This window comes from Hyaena hyaena, unplaced genomic scaffold, assembly GCF_003009895.1.
Source record: "Hyaena hyaena isolate Hyena2069 unplaced genomic scaffold, ASM300989v1 scaffold_134, whole genome shotgun sequence".
Lineage (NCBI taxonomy): Eukaryota > Metazoa > Chordata > Mammalia > Carnivora > Hyaenidae > Hyaena > Hyaena hyaena.
The window spans coordinates 174,721-192,089 of record NW_024080766.1 but is presented as its reverse complement, the minus strand read 5'-3'; the positions used below and the strand labels follow the sequence as shown (position 1 = coordinate 192,089).

Below are 17,369 nucleotides of genomic sequence, written 5' to 3'. Positions count from 1 at the left end.
CTCAGCCGTCTCTGTTTGTGACTGGACACTTAACTGTCAGGTGTTTACTGGATGCCAAAGCAGCAGAACCTGCCGCAGTCCTCTGTGTTCAGGAACTGCCTGCAGACATTGCAGATGTGCCTCGGCATCTTCCTGCGTGTATAGCCCTGCTGTGCTCCTGCCCCCACGCGCAACATGCATATGACACAGCGCAGTGAGGGGGCCCAGTACCAGTACTTTCTAGTACTCAGGTAACTTCTCACAAGGCCAGTGCCGTGCTGGGCGCATGACATGGACGTCTTGCGGGAGCAGAGATGGTGATGCTGACTCTTCTGTGCCAGCCCCACCCTGGGCACAGGCCTCACTGTGCACCTGCCTGGGTGTCTGCCCGCGATCCTGCCCTGGGATCTGTACTTCGCCTCTCAGTGCTGGTCAGGGGATGACAGTGTGCCATCAGAGCTCCCCAAGTCCCTTGCTGTGGGAGGTGCCCCAGCACAGCCCCCACTGGCCTCACAGGGCTCTGGCCACAGGGCTCCGACCCCGTAAGTGCCCCCATGCCCTGCCCAACTCCCACCCTGCGAGGCTCCATCGCTGCCAGCTGGCCCGGGAGGGTGCTGTCCTGGGCCTGGTAGCAAGTTGCTGGATTCCAGGCTTCCCCTGGAAACAAATTTCAAGCCGCCTCCAGGGCAGTAATGACAAAAGCGGCAGCACCATTTGTTGACTCTGATTTAAGGGTTAGTGAGCTGGGCTGGAAAGTGTACCAGGAGGAGGAGCCAAGCGACCAGGCAAGAGCGGAACAGGACGCCCCACCCCCACGGCCACCTCTGGGGCTGATGGTGGAGGAACTGAGGGGACAGCACGGGAGGCAGGGAGGCGGAGGCAGAGAGATGCTGCCACACACTCTGGGCAGGCGCGGCCCTTGGGGGCAGCCCCCACGCACCCCCGTCGGGATGGTGAGCTGTTCCCCAACCAGTACCTGAAGCAGATGGATGCTTTCTAGGAATCTGGTCACAACTTCTGGTTGCAGCTTCAAAATCATGTCAGCAACAGTGACATTTTAGTTTGGTTTTGAAGGTAAAAACAAAGAAAAGTTGTTTTTCTCCCCTGTGTTCACAAGTTGCCATTTATAGGATGCTGAGATGATTAATTGGTGTGAAGCCACCAGATTAAGCATTCGCTCCTGAAGAATGTGCGCCTGAAACACACATAAACCAACCACATCCTACTCTCTGCTCTGGTTACCACAGCAAGGCCACCAGATTAAACACCTTTTTTCTGCAAAATCATAGGACACCGAGGAAATCCTGTGGTCACCAACACAGCTGTTCCTCCTTCGAGCAGACCTTCCCTCAAAATCACTTTATTTTGTTTGTTTGTTTGTTTTAATTTTTTAAATGTTTTATCTATTTCTGAGAGAAAGAGAGACAGCGTGAGCAGGGGATGGTCAGAGAGAGAAGGAGACACAGAATCTGAAACAGGCTCCAGGCTCTGAGCTGTCAGCACAGAGCCCAACGTGGGGCTTGAACCCACGAACTGTGAGATCGTGACCTGAGCCAGAGTGGGATGCTTAACCTACTGAGCCACCCAGGCGCCCCCACAATCATTTTGAAAAGCAGACATTCCTCTACCTTCCCAGAAGACTTCTGAAACTTCTCAGTCTTTGCTTGTATATAAAATTGTATGTGGTTAAAAAAAAATCAGAATCTCAAAAGAATTTCAAAGACTTGAGCAGAAAATGAGCATCAAACTGGATTATTTCCTGGTTTCTGATTTTTGAGCCAAACAGCTGGTTGAAATCAGGGGAAATGAGCAACAAGGGATTTATGTGCTTCCAAAGTGCTTCGTGGAGACTGAATTTTAATACGTCAAACCGGTCACTCCCTCTAGAGCCGCCGACTTGGGCCTTGCACTGGGCACCCTTCTGCTGAGAGCCCGTTTCTCCCTCTGCAATGCAGTGAGCTCTGTTCTGAGAGCCCTCTCTTGCCGGGACCAGCACCTCCAGGTCAGCTGTTTCCTCCTCGCGAATTTGTTCGAATTTGTTACTTCGCTTGTGCATGTGGCAGGGGCTGCACGACCCCAGGCACCCTGGCCAGGCACATCCGCTCCGGCCATGCTGCTGCTCTTCCGCCTAGGCCCCAACTCCCCCAGCCCCGGCTCCATGCACAGCAGGCCTGCATGCCACCTCTTCTCTCACTTCCCCACACACTGCTCTCCAGCTGCGCCCTTGCACTTCCAACATGCCCCATCCTCTACCACTGAGTCTTTCCTGGAAAGAATTTCCATTTGGCGTCCCTAAACTTAGCAATCTGGATAGAACAGTGACCTGTGGCTGGCACCGTCAGCAGAGACCCAACAGAGGGAACAGCTTTTAACGAGGGAGAAAGCGGGACCCCAGACCCCAGCACAGTGCCTGGCACACAATGCTAGATAGAGCTGCTGTAGAGGGAAGGGGTCATGCCTCCATGGGCTGGTCCTGGCTGGTCCTGCTTTTAAGGTCTGCACTGGTAATCCTGGTAATGGGCAGGAAACTCCTTCCTGGTAAGTGCCTGACCTCGGGGGAGCACACCGTCGATGGATGCAGGAGTGGGCTCTTTGCTGCTTTCAGAGTCTACACTCAGGACACTCACCTCATCCTGAGATTCACACTGGAGGTTAGTGCAGGCATGGCTGCATTTAGCTGCTCTTGGGTCATGAGGGAGCCCTGTGTGGCCCACTAGCCTGGAGATTCTCAGCACCCCAAGGACAGGAGTCACTCTGACTCACCTGAAGTGCCGCCAGGGCCCGGGAGAGAGCAGGCGCGGCAGGACCCTTGCGGGCATCCACCAGAATGACCAGCCCCAGGTCCCGCACCTCCTTCCTGGAGAGAGAAAGACAGTGTTAACCACTGCAGGTAAAATCTCTTCCAAAACAAGCTTCTTCATCTCTCAGTAAGATGCATCCTTGCCCAGATGCCCCTGGCTCTACAAGTCCGAGGTTCTTGACACATATCTATACTTCCTGAGGAATCAAGCTGCTTACTGGGTGGAGACAGGGCAATGGGGCTCACTGTGGTGGGTCTGTCTTGTCTGATAGCCTCTCCAGGCAAGTGGAGCTGGCTGCACGTTTGCATTTCCTAGGGTTGCTCTCTCTCCCCACCACACCACCCCAGAGTTTTCTGTTTGTTTGTTCAGGCTTTAATACGGTGTGGAATTCCACTCTGATGGTGTGAACAAGGTCCAGACGTGGCTGGCTGTTCTCAGACCGGTCACTTGGCTCATCGCATTTTCAGAGCTGAAGTGGGACAGCGAGGCATCCTCTAAAGCTGAAAACACCACCAGGTTCTTTTCACAACCCCACTTAAAAGCTGTGGGGCGCCCGAGTGGCTTGGTTGGTTTAGCGTCTATTGATTTTGGTTAGGTCACTCTCCCAAGATGTGGGATGGAGCTCCACATTGGGCTCGATGCCGAGCATGGAGCTTAAGTTTCCCTCTGCCTCCCCTCCCACCCTGCTTGTACACTCCTTCTCTAAAACAAAACAAAATAAAACCAAAAAAGGGGTATCTGGGTGGCTCAGTTGGTTAAGAGTCAACTTCAGCTCAGGTCATGATCTCACAGTTTGTGGGTTTGAGCCCCACGTCCAGCTCTGCACTGACAGCTCAAAGTCAGTGCCTGAGCCTGCTTCAGATTCTGTGTCTGTCTCTCTCTGCTCCTCCCCCACTCTCACTCTGTCTCTCTTTCAAAAATAAACATTAAAAAAATTTTTTTAAGTCTTAAAAGGTGCTTTTTCCCCACTGTGATGATTGTAACTTTAGTTATTTTTTTTTTTATTTTGGGGAGGCAGAGAGAGAGAGAGAATCCCAAGTAAGCTCCATGCTGTCAGCACAGAGCCTGACTTGATGTCACAAGCTGTGAGATCATGACCTGAGCTGAACTCACAAGTTGGATGCTTAGCTGACTGAGCCACCCAGGTGCCCCTAAACTTTAATTCTAAATAGGACAAAATAATAGGCTAGGGTGAGGTGATGTATCTATTCCCCAAGTTTCTGTTCCTGGGCAAGCTTCTCCAGCCCCACTTCCAGGATTAACTAATATTCTACCCCAGTCATATGTGTGGGTGCTGGTCTGGACAGCATGCTCACTCTGGCTGCTCACACAAAGCCGGTAGAATGCACATCACATCAAAGCCATGTACTGGCAAGGGTGGGTGTGTTGCACAGTTAGGGTGTGTTCAATTTCGGCGTGACTGCTAAAAAATACTTCTGAAGGGGGTGTGTTTTTCGGGAAGCAAGTATACTGAGGGCAGAATGGAGAGGTACTCTGGCATCAAAGTGGGTGCAGGAAAGACAAGGCTGGGAGAACATCTCGTCTCACTCCCCCCTCAGATGGCCAGCTCAGCACCCAGGTCTCCTCTGCTGCAGAAACCACGCTGCCACGTGGGTGGCTGGAAAGCACTGGAGTCCACATCTCTGGGAGCCGTCCTGGGCGGTGCTCTCAGGAGCAGGGCATGACGCTCCACTTCCACTTCCTGTGGACTCCCTCTTCTGACACCCCCACCTCAGTCTCTCTCCATCCGTGAAGGCCATTTACAAGGCACGCTCACCCTGTAACCCGGCTTCAGTAACTGGTGACCACACACTGCTGGATACTCTTCCCAGTAATGAGTGCTGCCACCTCGAGTGCTTCATCCCGAAAGCTGACGGCTTGTGTCATATCCCACAAGTGTAGGCAGATTTCAGCTCCTCAAGGTGCAATAGCCAATCAGGATGCAAACAAAATTACAATACTTGTGGAGAAATAATCAGCCGAACCATGAGGCTCCAGCCTGAATTATTCCAAGTGCTTTGGGTAATTTAGGTTTTCCTCAGCATAGGCTTTCTCCCAGAGCTTCCAAGCTGGTGAAGACATCTGCTCTGGGATGGGGGTGGGAGTTGTCTGAATTTTCTGTGGAAAAGGCATAGGGCTGCAGAACCAGGGTCAGGTCTGGGCCTGCCAACCCCCAGGGGGCCCTTAGCCTCTACTGTTTGTGTTTCACTACAGAATGGAGAGAACAGCACTCAGTGTTACAGGGACACCAGGCTGAGCATGCAGAAGGGCACACACTCCAAAAAGTATGGAGGCTTTCGTCCTTGTCAATCAGGATTACTCTCCAGTACATCCCCAAGTTAATTCTGGACCCTCCAATAAAAGAAAGCTTTTGGTAAATAGAAAATGCCATTATCTTGGAGCTTTGGTGTTTACCTGAGGTTTACGAAGTATAAGCTAATGTGAGGATGAATCTGGTTTTTTTCAGAGTATTTTTTTAATATTTTGAAATCTGATAAGATTGAAATCCCAGGTTCGTCTGAGGGCAGTAAAACTAGTGCTCTCAGATAACAGGACCCTGCTCGGGAAGTGGTGTCAGGGAGCACACTTTCTTTTCCGCCTAATTGTTCCTGCACTGATTCTACCTATGCTATTTCAGAAGAAATTTCAACAGAAAGTTGATGCAGCACAAAGATGACATGTGATGAGGCAACATGCAACATGTCCTCACAGGAACACACATCATGTGATGTGGAGTCTGTCACTGTCACTGAGGGAGACCACATCACAGGATGGGTCAACGAAAATGATGCTCTGGACGTCAGTCTATGTACTTTACACAGATTATTCTAAGCCCTCTGATGCACCTCTGAGACAAATACTACCATCCCAGGTTATGGGGAGGAAACAGGCTTATGGAGGTACGTCATCTACCCTAGCCAGGAAGGGCACAGCTGGGATCTGGAGCCGGGCTGTCTGACCTTAGAACCAAGCTTGATGGCTGGGCAATGCTGCCTCCCCTACTGGCTGTCTCCACCCAGCACCCTGGGGACTCTTGGTCTGGTAGCCTTAAGGGCCTTCCAAAGCATGTCTGCATCCAATGGGATCAAGTAGTACAAAAGAACACACTTCAACCACCCTTGACTCCTATTCTACCATCTCTGTCCTTGGTCCATAAAGAGATCTGAAGCCTTAGAGAAGGTCTCCCATGCAGACCTGTCCCGCATGCTGTCATCATGCAGGATCCAGGAGGTGTGGCTTCTTAGGGTTTTGTGCCAGGGAGGTCATGTCTGTCTTAAGAAGCTGGCACACTTTCTTCCTGGCATGTGGCATTGCCAAGCTGAATGTAAGGCTCAGTTAAAATGAATCGGTCTTTCCTGCCTCTGGGCACCATGTACTACTCATTTGTATGATTTCTTCACCTATTTATTCTAAATATTCTGTTTATATGAGTTCAGGTCTTTATCCAGAAAGACATGGGGTATAAAACATGTACATACATAATGCTTAGAGCAAGTACTAAACACTGCAGAGCAACACGGAATTCTGGGCTAGTGGGTGTGTCAGAGCCTTGATTCAGTGGGGAGAGGTCAGGGTGAGCAGGAGGAGAGGAGCGCACGGGGAAGAGCTCGTGCAAAGGAGGGGAGGGATGGGAGACGGGCCAGTTAGCAGGAGCCCGAGGGGCAGGTGGGAGATTCCTGCCCATGCCTCGAGGGGCCCTTCGAGATTGAAGACAGAGACCCTCGCTTGCAGACATGCTTCACCCCAAAAAGACATGAGGACCCACGCTTGCACTGCTTCACTCCAAAGGCCTGAGAGGTGGGAACCTGCCCAGTCCCACCTGGGAATGCCATGGAGGTACTGCAACAGGCGGGTCAGCTCGGCGCTGGAGCTGTGTTTGCTGGACCAGAGCGGGCTCGTCGTGCACACCTGTACCACTGCTCTCCCCTGGTGGTCTCGGGTCCCTGCAGAGACAGAAGGCATTGTGAGAGGGGGCAGCTCCAGTGCAGACACGCATGGCTTCAAGCTTGAGAAATACCAAGTTGGGATCTGCACACTGTGGGGGTATTGGCTTAGACGTGAGATCTGCCAGGAGAGGAGGTCACCTGCACATGTGACAGCCATGCTCACCTCAAAGGGAGGTAGGCACTTCTATGGGCTGAAATGTTTGTGTTGCCCCAAACCTGTGTGTTGAAACCTAACCCCCAGTGTGGCCTTTCAGAGTTGCTTACATTTTAGGGTGGAGCCCCATGAATGGAATTTATGCCATAGTAAAAGACCCCAGAGAGCTCCCTTGCCCTTTCCACAACGTGAGGACACAGTGAAAAAGATGTTGAGTATGAACCAGGAAGACGGGCCCTCATTAGGACCTAACTGTGCTGGAACCCTGATCCTGGACTACGGCCTCCAGAATAGAGAAATAAAGGTCTGCTGTCTAGAAGGTATCCAGTCTGTGGTATTCTGTTATAGCCGCCCAAACAGAGCGAGGTAGCCATGCTCACCTGGAAGGGTAATGACCCCGGACTGCAGGAGCTCCTGGCCGACCTCCACCACCTGCCTGGGTACCGGGCCGGGCAGCTCTCCCGTGCCGGGCGGCTGTCTTTCTCCCTCTGGGCACAGCGGCTTAACAAGCACGTCTGGAACCCAGCCAGGAGCATGACCTCGGAAGGCGCTGCTGTTGGTGTCAAGACTGGCTGGACAACAGAAAGACACTTGGTCAGAGATGAAGTGTTTCTCTGGTTTGAAGGCAGCTACGCAACTCGCCACAAACACAAGGAGAAAATCGTGTGTGGAAATACTGGGTCCCATGAGAACGGTTCCACTCCTCGCAGGAAATGGCAGCGTGGCATACCTTACAGGACAGGTGCACTCTTGAAAGTAAGGCATGAATAAACATGTAAAAACTAAATATTCCTATTGCACCAAGAGTGCTCACTACCTAAACACACTTCAGGGATAATTTTTTTTAGGTTTATTTCTTTATTTTGAGAGACAGAGTGTGGTAGTGGAGGAGGGGCAGAGAGGGACCCTGCCTCTCCTTCAGCACCTATAAAGGGAGGACTTGACCTTCCTGCATCACTCCAGAGAGGGGGCACCTAGCTCTTCTGTTCACCCTAGAGGGAAGGGCTCGTGTTCGTACTCGGTCTGGAGGTGACGGCAGTGGCCATGGTTTCTGGTCGTGCTCCTCAGCCCTGTTTCCACACTGCACTTCACAGGAGACGAGCCATAGCACAGACAGAGCGAACAGACTCAGCACCCCAGCCCTGCAATCCCCCAGGGTCTGTGTTGCCCCAGTGGGGGGAGCACGGTCTTGGCCAGAGCTGGTTGGCGCCCAGAACCCTGTGGGGCACCATGACCCAATCCAGACTTTGCTTTCCCGTTCTCAGCTTCTTTCTCAACTTCTTTCAGTGCTAGTATCTCATAACTCTGTTAAGGGCTTTCTCATTATGGTTGGACCAGAGAAGTCCACAGCAATCTTTCTATACATATATTTAAAACAGCTTTATTGAGATATATTTTACATATAATAAAATTCACTCCTTTCAAGTATATAATTAGGATTTTTAGCAACTTTACCAAGTGGTGCAACCATCACCATGGGTCAGTTTTAGAACATTTCCATCCCTCCAGAAAAACCCCTCATGCCCATTTATTGTGAATCTCTGTCCCCACTCCTTGCAGCCACCGGTCTACAGTCCTGACCACTCATACCACTGGAATGAGACACTGTAGGGTCTCCTGTGTCTGGCTTCTGTCACTCAGCACAACTACTTCGAGGTTCACCCCTGACATCGCCTGTGTCGTCCTTTCCACGGGTCTCATCCCAATGTGTGGTGGACCACATTTCGTCTGTCCCTTTACCAGTTGATTGGTTATAACTACACAGTATCCTTGAGACTGAATTTTTTTATGTATGTTCAAATATTTTCCTAGAATACATCACTATTTGTAAAATCTTTGGGTGCCCAAGTGTTTTAATGTTTTAATTCTGCACTTGACCCCAAGCTTTCTCACACACATGGGGAAGCAGATAACACCTTCATGTGGCACTTTTCTTATCAGACGTCTTCCTAATTGAGTAGGTCATTCATGTGGGCTTTTCTTGAATTCAGCTTGCGGACTGTGGGAGAGTGAAAGGAGGGGTCTGAGGCCCTGGAGGGCTACAGTATTAAAATGGCCAGAAGTAAAAGCAGCACCCTTATGTGGCTAATCAAGAAATAGCTCACCCCACCTCACCTCACAAGATATGGCTGCTCAGTTACCATTCGTTGAACAGGAGAACCATATAGAAGAGGAGGAGCAGCTGGGACAGAGGAGGAGCAGCTGGGGCAGAGGAGGAGCAGCTGGGACAGAGGAGGAGCAGCTGGGGCAGAGAAAGAAACTGCCCGCACTGTGGAAGAGTGAGTGTGCTGTCACTTGTTCAGTTTAACTGTCAGCAGGAGGTCCTAGCTGAGGCATTTTCCTGTGTCGATGAAGACATGAGGTGTAGGACCACACCACAAACTGTGTACTCCAGGGACAAGTGTGTGTCCAGGCAGCAAGGATGGCAGAGAACGCCTATATCGAGGAGCCACTGGCCACTTGCTGGGTGACCAATCACTGAGGCCCTTCTGCCCAGACCTCTGGTGCCAGTGCCCAGCTCCTCCTGGGTGTAAGCAGCATCCTCTTAGCACAGGGTCTCCCTTCTTCCAGGGCTCTGCACCGTCAGCAAGACGGCATGAGAGGAGGAAGAGGGGAAGAGTGCTCTCCCAGGAAGCGAACTCCCAACTTCTCTCCCCACCAGCCCTCAGCGCGACCTCATGCATAATCTCTGGAGCTGAGGAAGGAAAGCCCCCCGGGGCCCAGGAGCAAGCATCACGCCTCTGACAAGACTCGCATTGCAGACGTGCTCCTGGACACACAGGGAGCCAGCAGGTAACCCGCTTCCACTTGGCAACACTGATTTGTGTGAACTAAACCCGCCGCCTCCATGACCACCAGCTCTCCTGGCTGCAGTCACGTGTCTGTGCCCTGTGCTGCCACTCTGTCCAGGGACTCTGTGCCTGAATGTCCACAGTAGCATCCGCACAGCCAGCATTTCTGTGTGGAGGGGTGTTTACTTGCTTACGTTTTAGAGTGACTCTTACGGTGAGGACAGAGGCTATCCTCGCTGAGATGAGCTGCAGACATGAGTTTTCACTGGGTCGTCCAGCGTGTGTGTGACTGTGCGTTTTCCTACCCAACACAAACAAGGTCCTGGAAACAATGTCCAGGGAGTTCTTGCTTCATTGAGTTTTTAACTGTACTGCAGGGAAATAGAATGTTCTTAAAAAGGGCTAACCCTAAGCCAATATTTGTATTACAAAACTTTTTGCAGTAAGCCTGTGCGTGCTCTATGCTGTGGGAATCCTGTCAGAATTTCAGGCGGGAGCAGACACCCTCGATTTGGAAGCAACAGGGCCCTCCCGGAGGCACGAGCAACTCCCTCCTTGAGCCAAGTGGACAGGCCAGGTGTTGCCCAGGTGAGGAAGCCACAGGTTCTTCACTGTGTGGGATGCTGGGGCTGACCCTGCCTTCTTCACTTCCTCCGAAGCTGTCACTTTTGTTCCTTCACAGAACATTTCTTTCTGTGAAAAAGGGGAAATATTTGACTTAAGAAATATGTTGTCTTTTTTTTCTTTTTTTAGTTCTTGATGCCCTGCAAACACTCCTTTAAATTACCGTATCTTCCTTCCAGAGCAATACGGGAGACAATTCTAGTACTTAGGTTATAGTTATACTTCAGCGCATTTTGTGGGACTTTGAGGTGTGTGAGACTTAGGAGCTTGTGCTATTAGCCATGCGTGCGGCACCCGCCTCACCCACAGGAAAGGGGCATTAGTGTGATGTGATGTGACGTGATGGTTGGTGATCCCAAAGGGACGTGTCTACTCCCAGAACCTGTGAACGTCACCTTAGTTGGAAAAGGTCTTTGTAGATATGAATAACTGAAGTGTAGGGTGGGCCCTGAATCAAAGATAGGTGTCCTTTTAAGAGAAAGGAGGAGAAGGTTTGAGGCACAGAGACATCAGGAGAAGGTGGAGGGACCGGGGAGCCCCCTGCAGCTGGAAGGCCCCTCACCCGGAGCCCCCGGGGGGAGCACCGTGCTGCCATTGCCCTGATGTCAGACCTCTGGCCCTGGAACTGACAGGATAAATGTCCAAAGCCACCTGTCTGTGTTACTTCGCCGTGGCAGCCACAGGGATGGCGCACACATGAACGTTGTTTTCAACAGTCGATATGGATGTGGACACAGGCTTCTCCTGTGTCACTGAGCAGAGAGAAGGTACAGCGTGGAGTGGGGCAGGGGTTGAGGGGAAGGGGTGGGGTGGGACGTGGGAGGAGGGTTAGGGAGGCGCAGGAAGGGTCAGCCTCGGGCGTTACCTGGGCTCTCCGCTGTGTTGCAGGAGGGGCCGCCGGAGCCTGCCCTCCTGCTCCCCGTGACCTGTCCTCCTGAGAGACCTCCAGGCCTGGCACCGGCCGCGTGCTGGGAGGCCCGCCGGGCCTCCCCTCGGGAGCCCCTGGTGGACCTGTCCCAGGACCGAGACCGCCGGGGAAGGGTGCTCCTAGTGGCTCCCGGGTGGCTTTCCTGAGTCGGGGTCCCCCTGGGGTCTCCCCAGGGGCTGGGGGTTTCCTTCCGGGCTGGGCTGGCTGCTGCCCCGGCTCCTGTGGTCCCGGAGCTGCAGGCCTCATCCCCGAGGGACTCTTCGGAGCTGGAGCCCAGGCGCATGGGGTTCTGCAAGGCCTCCATGTAGGACCTGCGGAACCAGCGTCTGCCTTCCTTGCAGGCTGGGTCCCTGGGTGACTGTCTTCCGGAGCCTGGGCTGCCCATGTCCTCACAGACAGTGAGGGCCTGGGGGCCGTGCCTTTTGTCTGTGGGGTCCAGGCTCCCTCTTGGTCCTTCCCACAAGCCTGGCTCTGAGGGCCCAACCCCAACAAGGCCTCCGTTGGAGCTCTGGAATGTGCTCTTAGGGCTTTCCTGTGCAGCGCCTCCTGCGGAAGGCTGGCGGAAGGGCTGGTCACTGCTGGGCTGCCCACCACAGCAGCGCAGGGTGGGGGTGTCACGGGGAGGGGCGCGCTCCTGGGGACGAGAGCTGGCCATGGCTGGTGCTGGGGCCAGAGCTCTGGAGGCACTTCTCGCGGGTGGCGGCTCAGGCCCGGGGCAGCTGCAGTGGGGCCGGATGGTTCTGAACGCTGGGACAAAGATGGGGTCTGTGACGTTGCTCCACGGGGTGCGGAAGACAGCAGAGCCTGAGGTCAGCAGGCAGTTTTGCAAGGGGACACTGTTCCGCTCCCTGTTCAGCTCTTCCAGGAACTCTCCCGTGAAGATGCAGCCGTACATGGACTCAGGGACAGTAACTTCTTCAGAGCCCCGTCCAAGTGGGGAGAGGCATTTTAAAACCAGTCTGGCTGACTGCTTCCCCACCGAAGTGACCTGTAGATAGAAGTCCCCAGGCCTGAGCCTAACTCCGCGGAGGGACGCCAGCTGCACCACCACCTTCTCATGGATGCACAGTGGCCAGCCTTCATGGAAGAAGATGAGGCCTGTGTACTTGGCCTGGGATGAGAGAGGGAGGGAAGGAGGTTAGACCGTGGTGGTAGCTCCTCCTGGGAGGCTGGGTGGAGGTGGGCAACAGGGCAGGAGGGAGGGAGCCATCAAAGGTGCCACCCAGCCAGTCCTACCACAGGCAGCCTGGGGGCCCTGGGCTAAGTCTCTCCTAGGAGCCTTCCCCATCTGGGGAAGGGTGTGACCCTCACATGCTCACCACGCCAGCCCTTGGTCTAAGCTCCATAGCACCTCTGGCTTTCCTAGGTGCCCACAGGCAGCCCCTCAAGAGCAGGGCTACTTCTGGAATCACAGGGTCGGGGGTACAGTGAGAGGGTGCTGGGGTCCATCAGGGCACCAACAACATCAGCTACAATCTCCCACCCAATACAATGGGTCCTTCTACTTATTTGAAGGAGTCCATGAAGTTTACAACACGGCTATAGATTATGCAGGTGAGTTCTCAAGCACATCTTTGAAAAGGACTTGCTGTAGAAAAGGTTTCAATGGCAGGACGGAGAAGACACAGGCAAACACAGGCAGCATCTGGCATGGGCATGAGAGTGTCTGGCAGTTTGGGGAACAAGGGGTGGGATCCCCAATGTGTCAGACACTGCAGCTACACATCTAAACAGGGACCGGTTCAGTTACAACATTCCTTACTTCTCCCACGCCAGCACTGACATATTGCACAAGCATTATCACAATAATAGAGCATATGAGAAAGAAATGACCTCATTCTGATATGTCTTGAGTCTTTTACTTTTTTTCCCTTATCCATGCAGGACACAACTTCTCTAAACTGTAGTAACAACGTAGATACAACTTGGTGTTCACCCTTAGCCAACATTTCTTCATGTTCCTCTTTCATAGTTGCCATCCTGGTGGTGACTTGCCTGTCCTCTGTGGGAAATCTACAGGGCTTCTATCTGTTTTTTCTTCTTCCTCCCTCCCTCCCTCCCTGTCTCTCTCTCTCTCTCTCTCTCTTTCTTTTCTTAAGTAGGCTTCACATCCAGCGCAGAGCCCAACGTGGGGCCTGAACTCACGACCCTGAGATCAAGACCTGAGCTGAGATCAAGGGTCAGACGTTTAACCATCTGAGTCACCTAGGTGCCCCGCTTCTATCTGTTTCTATTATAAATAAGAAATGCAAGCAACATTTCCATGGTACCATTTCTTCTTCCTTTAAATTATATTTTAGGAAACATTTCTGGGATTAGGATTAAGGATAAATAGTCATGAGTGTCTTTTATGATTCTTGGCAATATGACCAATTTGCCATCAAAAGACACATTGTCAGCAGTAAAGTCATTGCAACAGCTTTGCCAGGATTCAGCAGGACGAGGCTTTATATTGAGGAATCTTTTTCTAAATTAGTACATATACTGTGGAATATTGTTGTTTTAATTTGCACTTAAGTGATAATGAAGCCAACACTTTTTTCTAATTGTTTTTTCTATAAATTTTCTGTATGTATTTTTGTTCCTTTTATGAATCGTGGCTTTGTTTTTACCTTCTTAGTTGCTGTGAGATCTGTAAAAAAAATTTGACAGACATTAACTTTTTTCTATGCACCATTGGCAAATGTTTGTGTTATGTATCTATCAGTAAAAGGCGAAAGGTTTATACGATCTGAAGAGAAACCAGAGTGTGTGTTATGTATCTATCAGGCACTCATATTCGTCCCAGTTTACTTGCTTTATACTTGTTTCCTTCCTTTATACTTGTTTCCTTCCTCTCTGTAGAAGCTTAAATTTTATACAAGTTGAATTTTTATTACTTTTTTGTGGTATCTTTTGTCACCTTAAAACTTAGAGTTTGATGTCCTACTGAAGGTTGCCTTTTGCATTTATGTTAGTTTTCCTAAGAGTTGAGGTTTACAAAATACTTAATGTTTCCATACATCTAGAGTTGGAAATTGTACCTTAAATACACTGGTATATTCTTTTTTTAGAATTTTAAAAAATGTTTCGTTATTTTTGAGAGACAAAGCTCGAGCAGGGGAGGGGCAGAGAGAAAGAGAATCTGTGCGGTCAGCACAGAGCCCGTTGTGGGGCTCAAACCCACAAACCATGAGATCATGACCTAAGCTGGACGCTTAACCAACTGAGCCCCAGGCCCCGCACACTGGCCTGTTCTTAAAGGTGAAGGCCCCATTGAGCAGGTTCCTGCTGTGCACTCACACTGGGTCGCCAGAAGGGGGAGGCACCGTCCAACCTTCAGCAGCCCGTGCCCTGGGAGGAAGCTGAGGGTCTGGTGCAGATGCGGCTAGTATTTACCGAGCACCTGCCCAGTACCCTCACACCTGTGGCCACGTTTAATTAAAAACTAAGGTTTTTCAGATTGGAAAAATAATACTCGTGTATTGCAGAAACTGGAGGATTCAGGAAAAACAAAACAATAACCCCAACACCAACCCCCAGAGGTCAACATTATTGACATTGATGTGTGTTTCATTTCACTATTTTTTCCTGTGTATTTTTTCTAATGTTTATTTGAGAGAGAGAGAGAGAGAGAGAATCCCAAGCAGGCTCCATGCTGCCAGCACAGAGCCCAACATGGGGTTCAAACCCATGAAGATCATGACCTGAGCTGAAACTCAGTTGAACACTTAACTGACTGAGCCACCCAGGCACCCCTTTTCCTGGGTATGTTTAATGGCTGAGATCACATCACAAAAATACAGCAGTGCATGGTAACTTTATCACCGGATGCTATTTCATCAGCATCTCCTGTGCTATGAGAAACTCTTCACTCAGATCACTTCACTGTTGTGTATTTATTTTCCCCAAATTTTGCTCTGACAAATTTAAATACCATGCCCATTGTTGGGCCTGGAGCCCCACCTGAGTGTCACATGCTTCTGTGGAATCTGAGGCCACAGAGCAGGTAGAAGGGAGTGGCCATGCCAGGGCCCCTGGGGTGGAGCCAGTGCCCACCAATCTGGGTGGCCACGGGTGTGGCCAGTGTCCTTGCTGTGTGGCCAGTGCCCATCACACACTGGATATGAAGATCCAGGACGTCATCCAGCCCTGTGGACATCAGCAGTGAGATTCCCAGGGACTGCTCTTTCCCAAGGAGAGAAGTCCAACCTGAGCTATGGCCTAAAGGTATGCAGGTGGGGTCAGCGGTGCCAGCCCCAGGAATGAGCTTCACGACAGAAAGTTCTGGAAGCAGAGAGTCCAAGGCCGACCATCACCGGTAGGTGACCCTTCCTAGGGGGTGGGGGGCAAGCACTCAAGGTGGAGAGCATGGGAGGACTGGGCAGCCCTCACACCCAGCCCTGTCACTCCCAATCCTGGCATGAAAACAGCTCCAGTGCCTGGGTCCCAAAGGGCACTGCCAGGAGAAACTTCTGAGGCTGAGGAGAGGCTGGCCCCTCTCCTCCTCTGCTCCTTCAGGCCACTGCAGGCTGGCTGAAGTCACCTCAGAGCAGAGCAGCAGCCCTGGCAGATGTGGTTCTCTGTCAGGTGGCAGGGCAGGGGATAAAGTGTGCCAAGCATGTGCTGGGGCATCTTCTGTCTCTGCAGTGGGCTGTAGAAGCTGTGGAATGGCTTCAAGCGGCTGTGATAATGGTAATAATCTTTATCCAACACTGAGTGAGGGCCAAAAACATCCTAAGCACTTTGCATCCATGATGGCACTGAACCCTTATTCCAAGAGAACATATGCTGGTTGGGACTCATTGGCTGCAGGTAATAAGATGCCTTCTGACTCTTGGCTAAGTGATGGAGAGGATGAATTCTCTCACTGCAAAGTGTGAAGGAGACAAGCCCCGTGGTTGGAACAGAGGCTCACAGACACCTTTGAGATCCGGGTGCTTTCTCTCTATTTCACAGCCTTCCATGTACACGTGTTTCAGTCTGATGCTGGTTATTGCGTGGTCATGGGATGACTGCCCCAGCCTAACAATCGCATCCTTATACACTATGTCCCAAGCAGGGAAAAGTAGCTTCCTGTGTCTTTCCTTTTCCGAGGGAATATGTTCTTATAAATATTCCTGCCCCCAGAAGACTTCTCTTTATCGCTCATTGGCCATAAAGGAGCCAGTGACTCCCTCTGGTTACAAAGAAGACTTGGAAAGTGGATGTCTCTGTAGCAGGAGGCAGCAAAAGACAAGGGTTGGGAATGACCATCCACTACACAGCCCAGTGTCTGCTGCAGGTGGGTCCTGTTACTATTACTACCCTCTCTATAGATGAACAGGATCAAGGATCAGGGAGAAGAAAAGACGACTTGCCTAGGTCTTTACAAAGTTAGTAGTGGCAGAGCATGGATTTGAACCCACATCATTCCGATCGCAGAGCCTGCGATCCTAACCCCCATCGAGTACCGCCTGGCAGGGACACCCAGGCAGCCATCGTAACGCAGACTGATAAAGGGTGAGCACCAAATGCTGTGGGCACACAGAGGACAGAGACTCTGCTTTGGTGCGGTCGGGGGATTGAATGGGGAGGAGAGCTGTGGTTGCACCGGCCTTCGAAAGGGGGGTAGGACTTCTGCCAGGTGCAGGGGAAATGCACGAGGGCGGGCCCCAGGGTGAACGAAAGTGGGTGGCGGGGCAGTGCATGCTGGGTGGATTAATCAAGGCTCGTCGGGTTTTAAGATGAATTTGTCACTGGGGACATGATCTTGTGCCACTGGGAAGCCTGGAGGAGAGAAGCTCCAGACCTAGCCCAAGTAGGGGACTCAAACGTCTCACTGGGGCTCAGTTTCTCTCCCTTGCTCCACATGGCTTCGCTGTGCAGACAGTCTGGGTCCACCTGCAAATCCTCCTGATACATGAGCCCAGTGGAAAGAGGACATCTTGTCCTCAATATCTTCGTACAAGTCCCAGGAAGACTCTAACTGGGTGTCTTAGTCCTTCCAAGCTGCTCTAACAAAAATACCACAGATTGGATAGCTTATAAATATAGAAATTTCTTTCTCACTATCCTGTATCCTGGGGAGTCCAGGATCAAGGTATTGGCATTTTTGTGGTCTTGTCAGGGCCAGCTTCTTGGTTCACAGATGACCAACTTTTTGCTCTGTCCTCACACATGTCA

At 51.5% G+C, this 17,369-nt stretch overlaps 1 protein-coding gene across 1 annotated transcript in view; it reads right to left on the bottom strand.

Annotated features, from left to right (window-relative positions):
• Positions 1-17,369, bottom strand: part of PLEKHG4B (pleckstrin homology and RhoGEF domain containing G4B) — an 83,482-nt gene that overhangs the window by 24,810 nt on the left and 41,303 nt on the right. Inside the window, exons 3-6 of the mRNA XM_039238040.1 lie at positions 11,163-12,336; positions 7,262-7,453; positions 6,601-6,724; positions 2,743-2,836 (exon numbers count right to left, since the gene is read on the bottom strand). Coding sequence (XP_039093971.1) covers positions 2,743-2,836; positions 6,601-6,724; positions 7,262-7,453; positions 11,163-12,336 — 1,584 coding nt within the window. The remainder of the gene's footprint in view (positions 1-2,742; positions 2,837-6,600; positions 6,725-7,261; positions 7,454-11,162; positions 12,337-17,369) is intronic.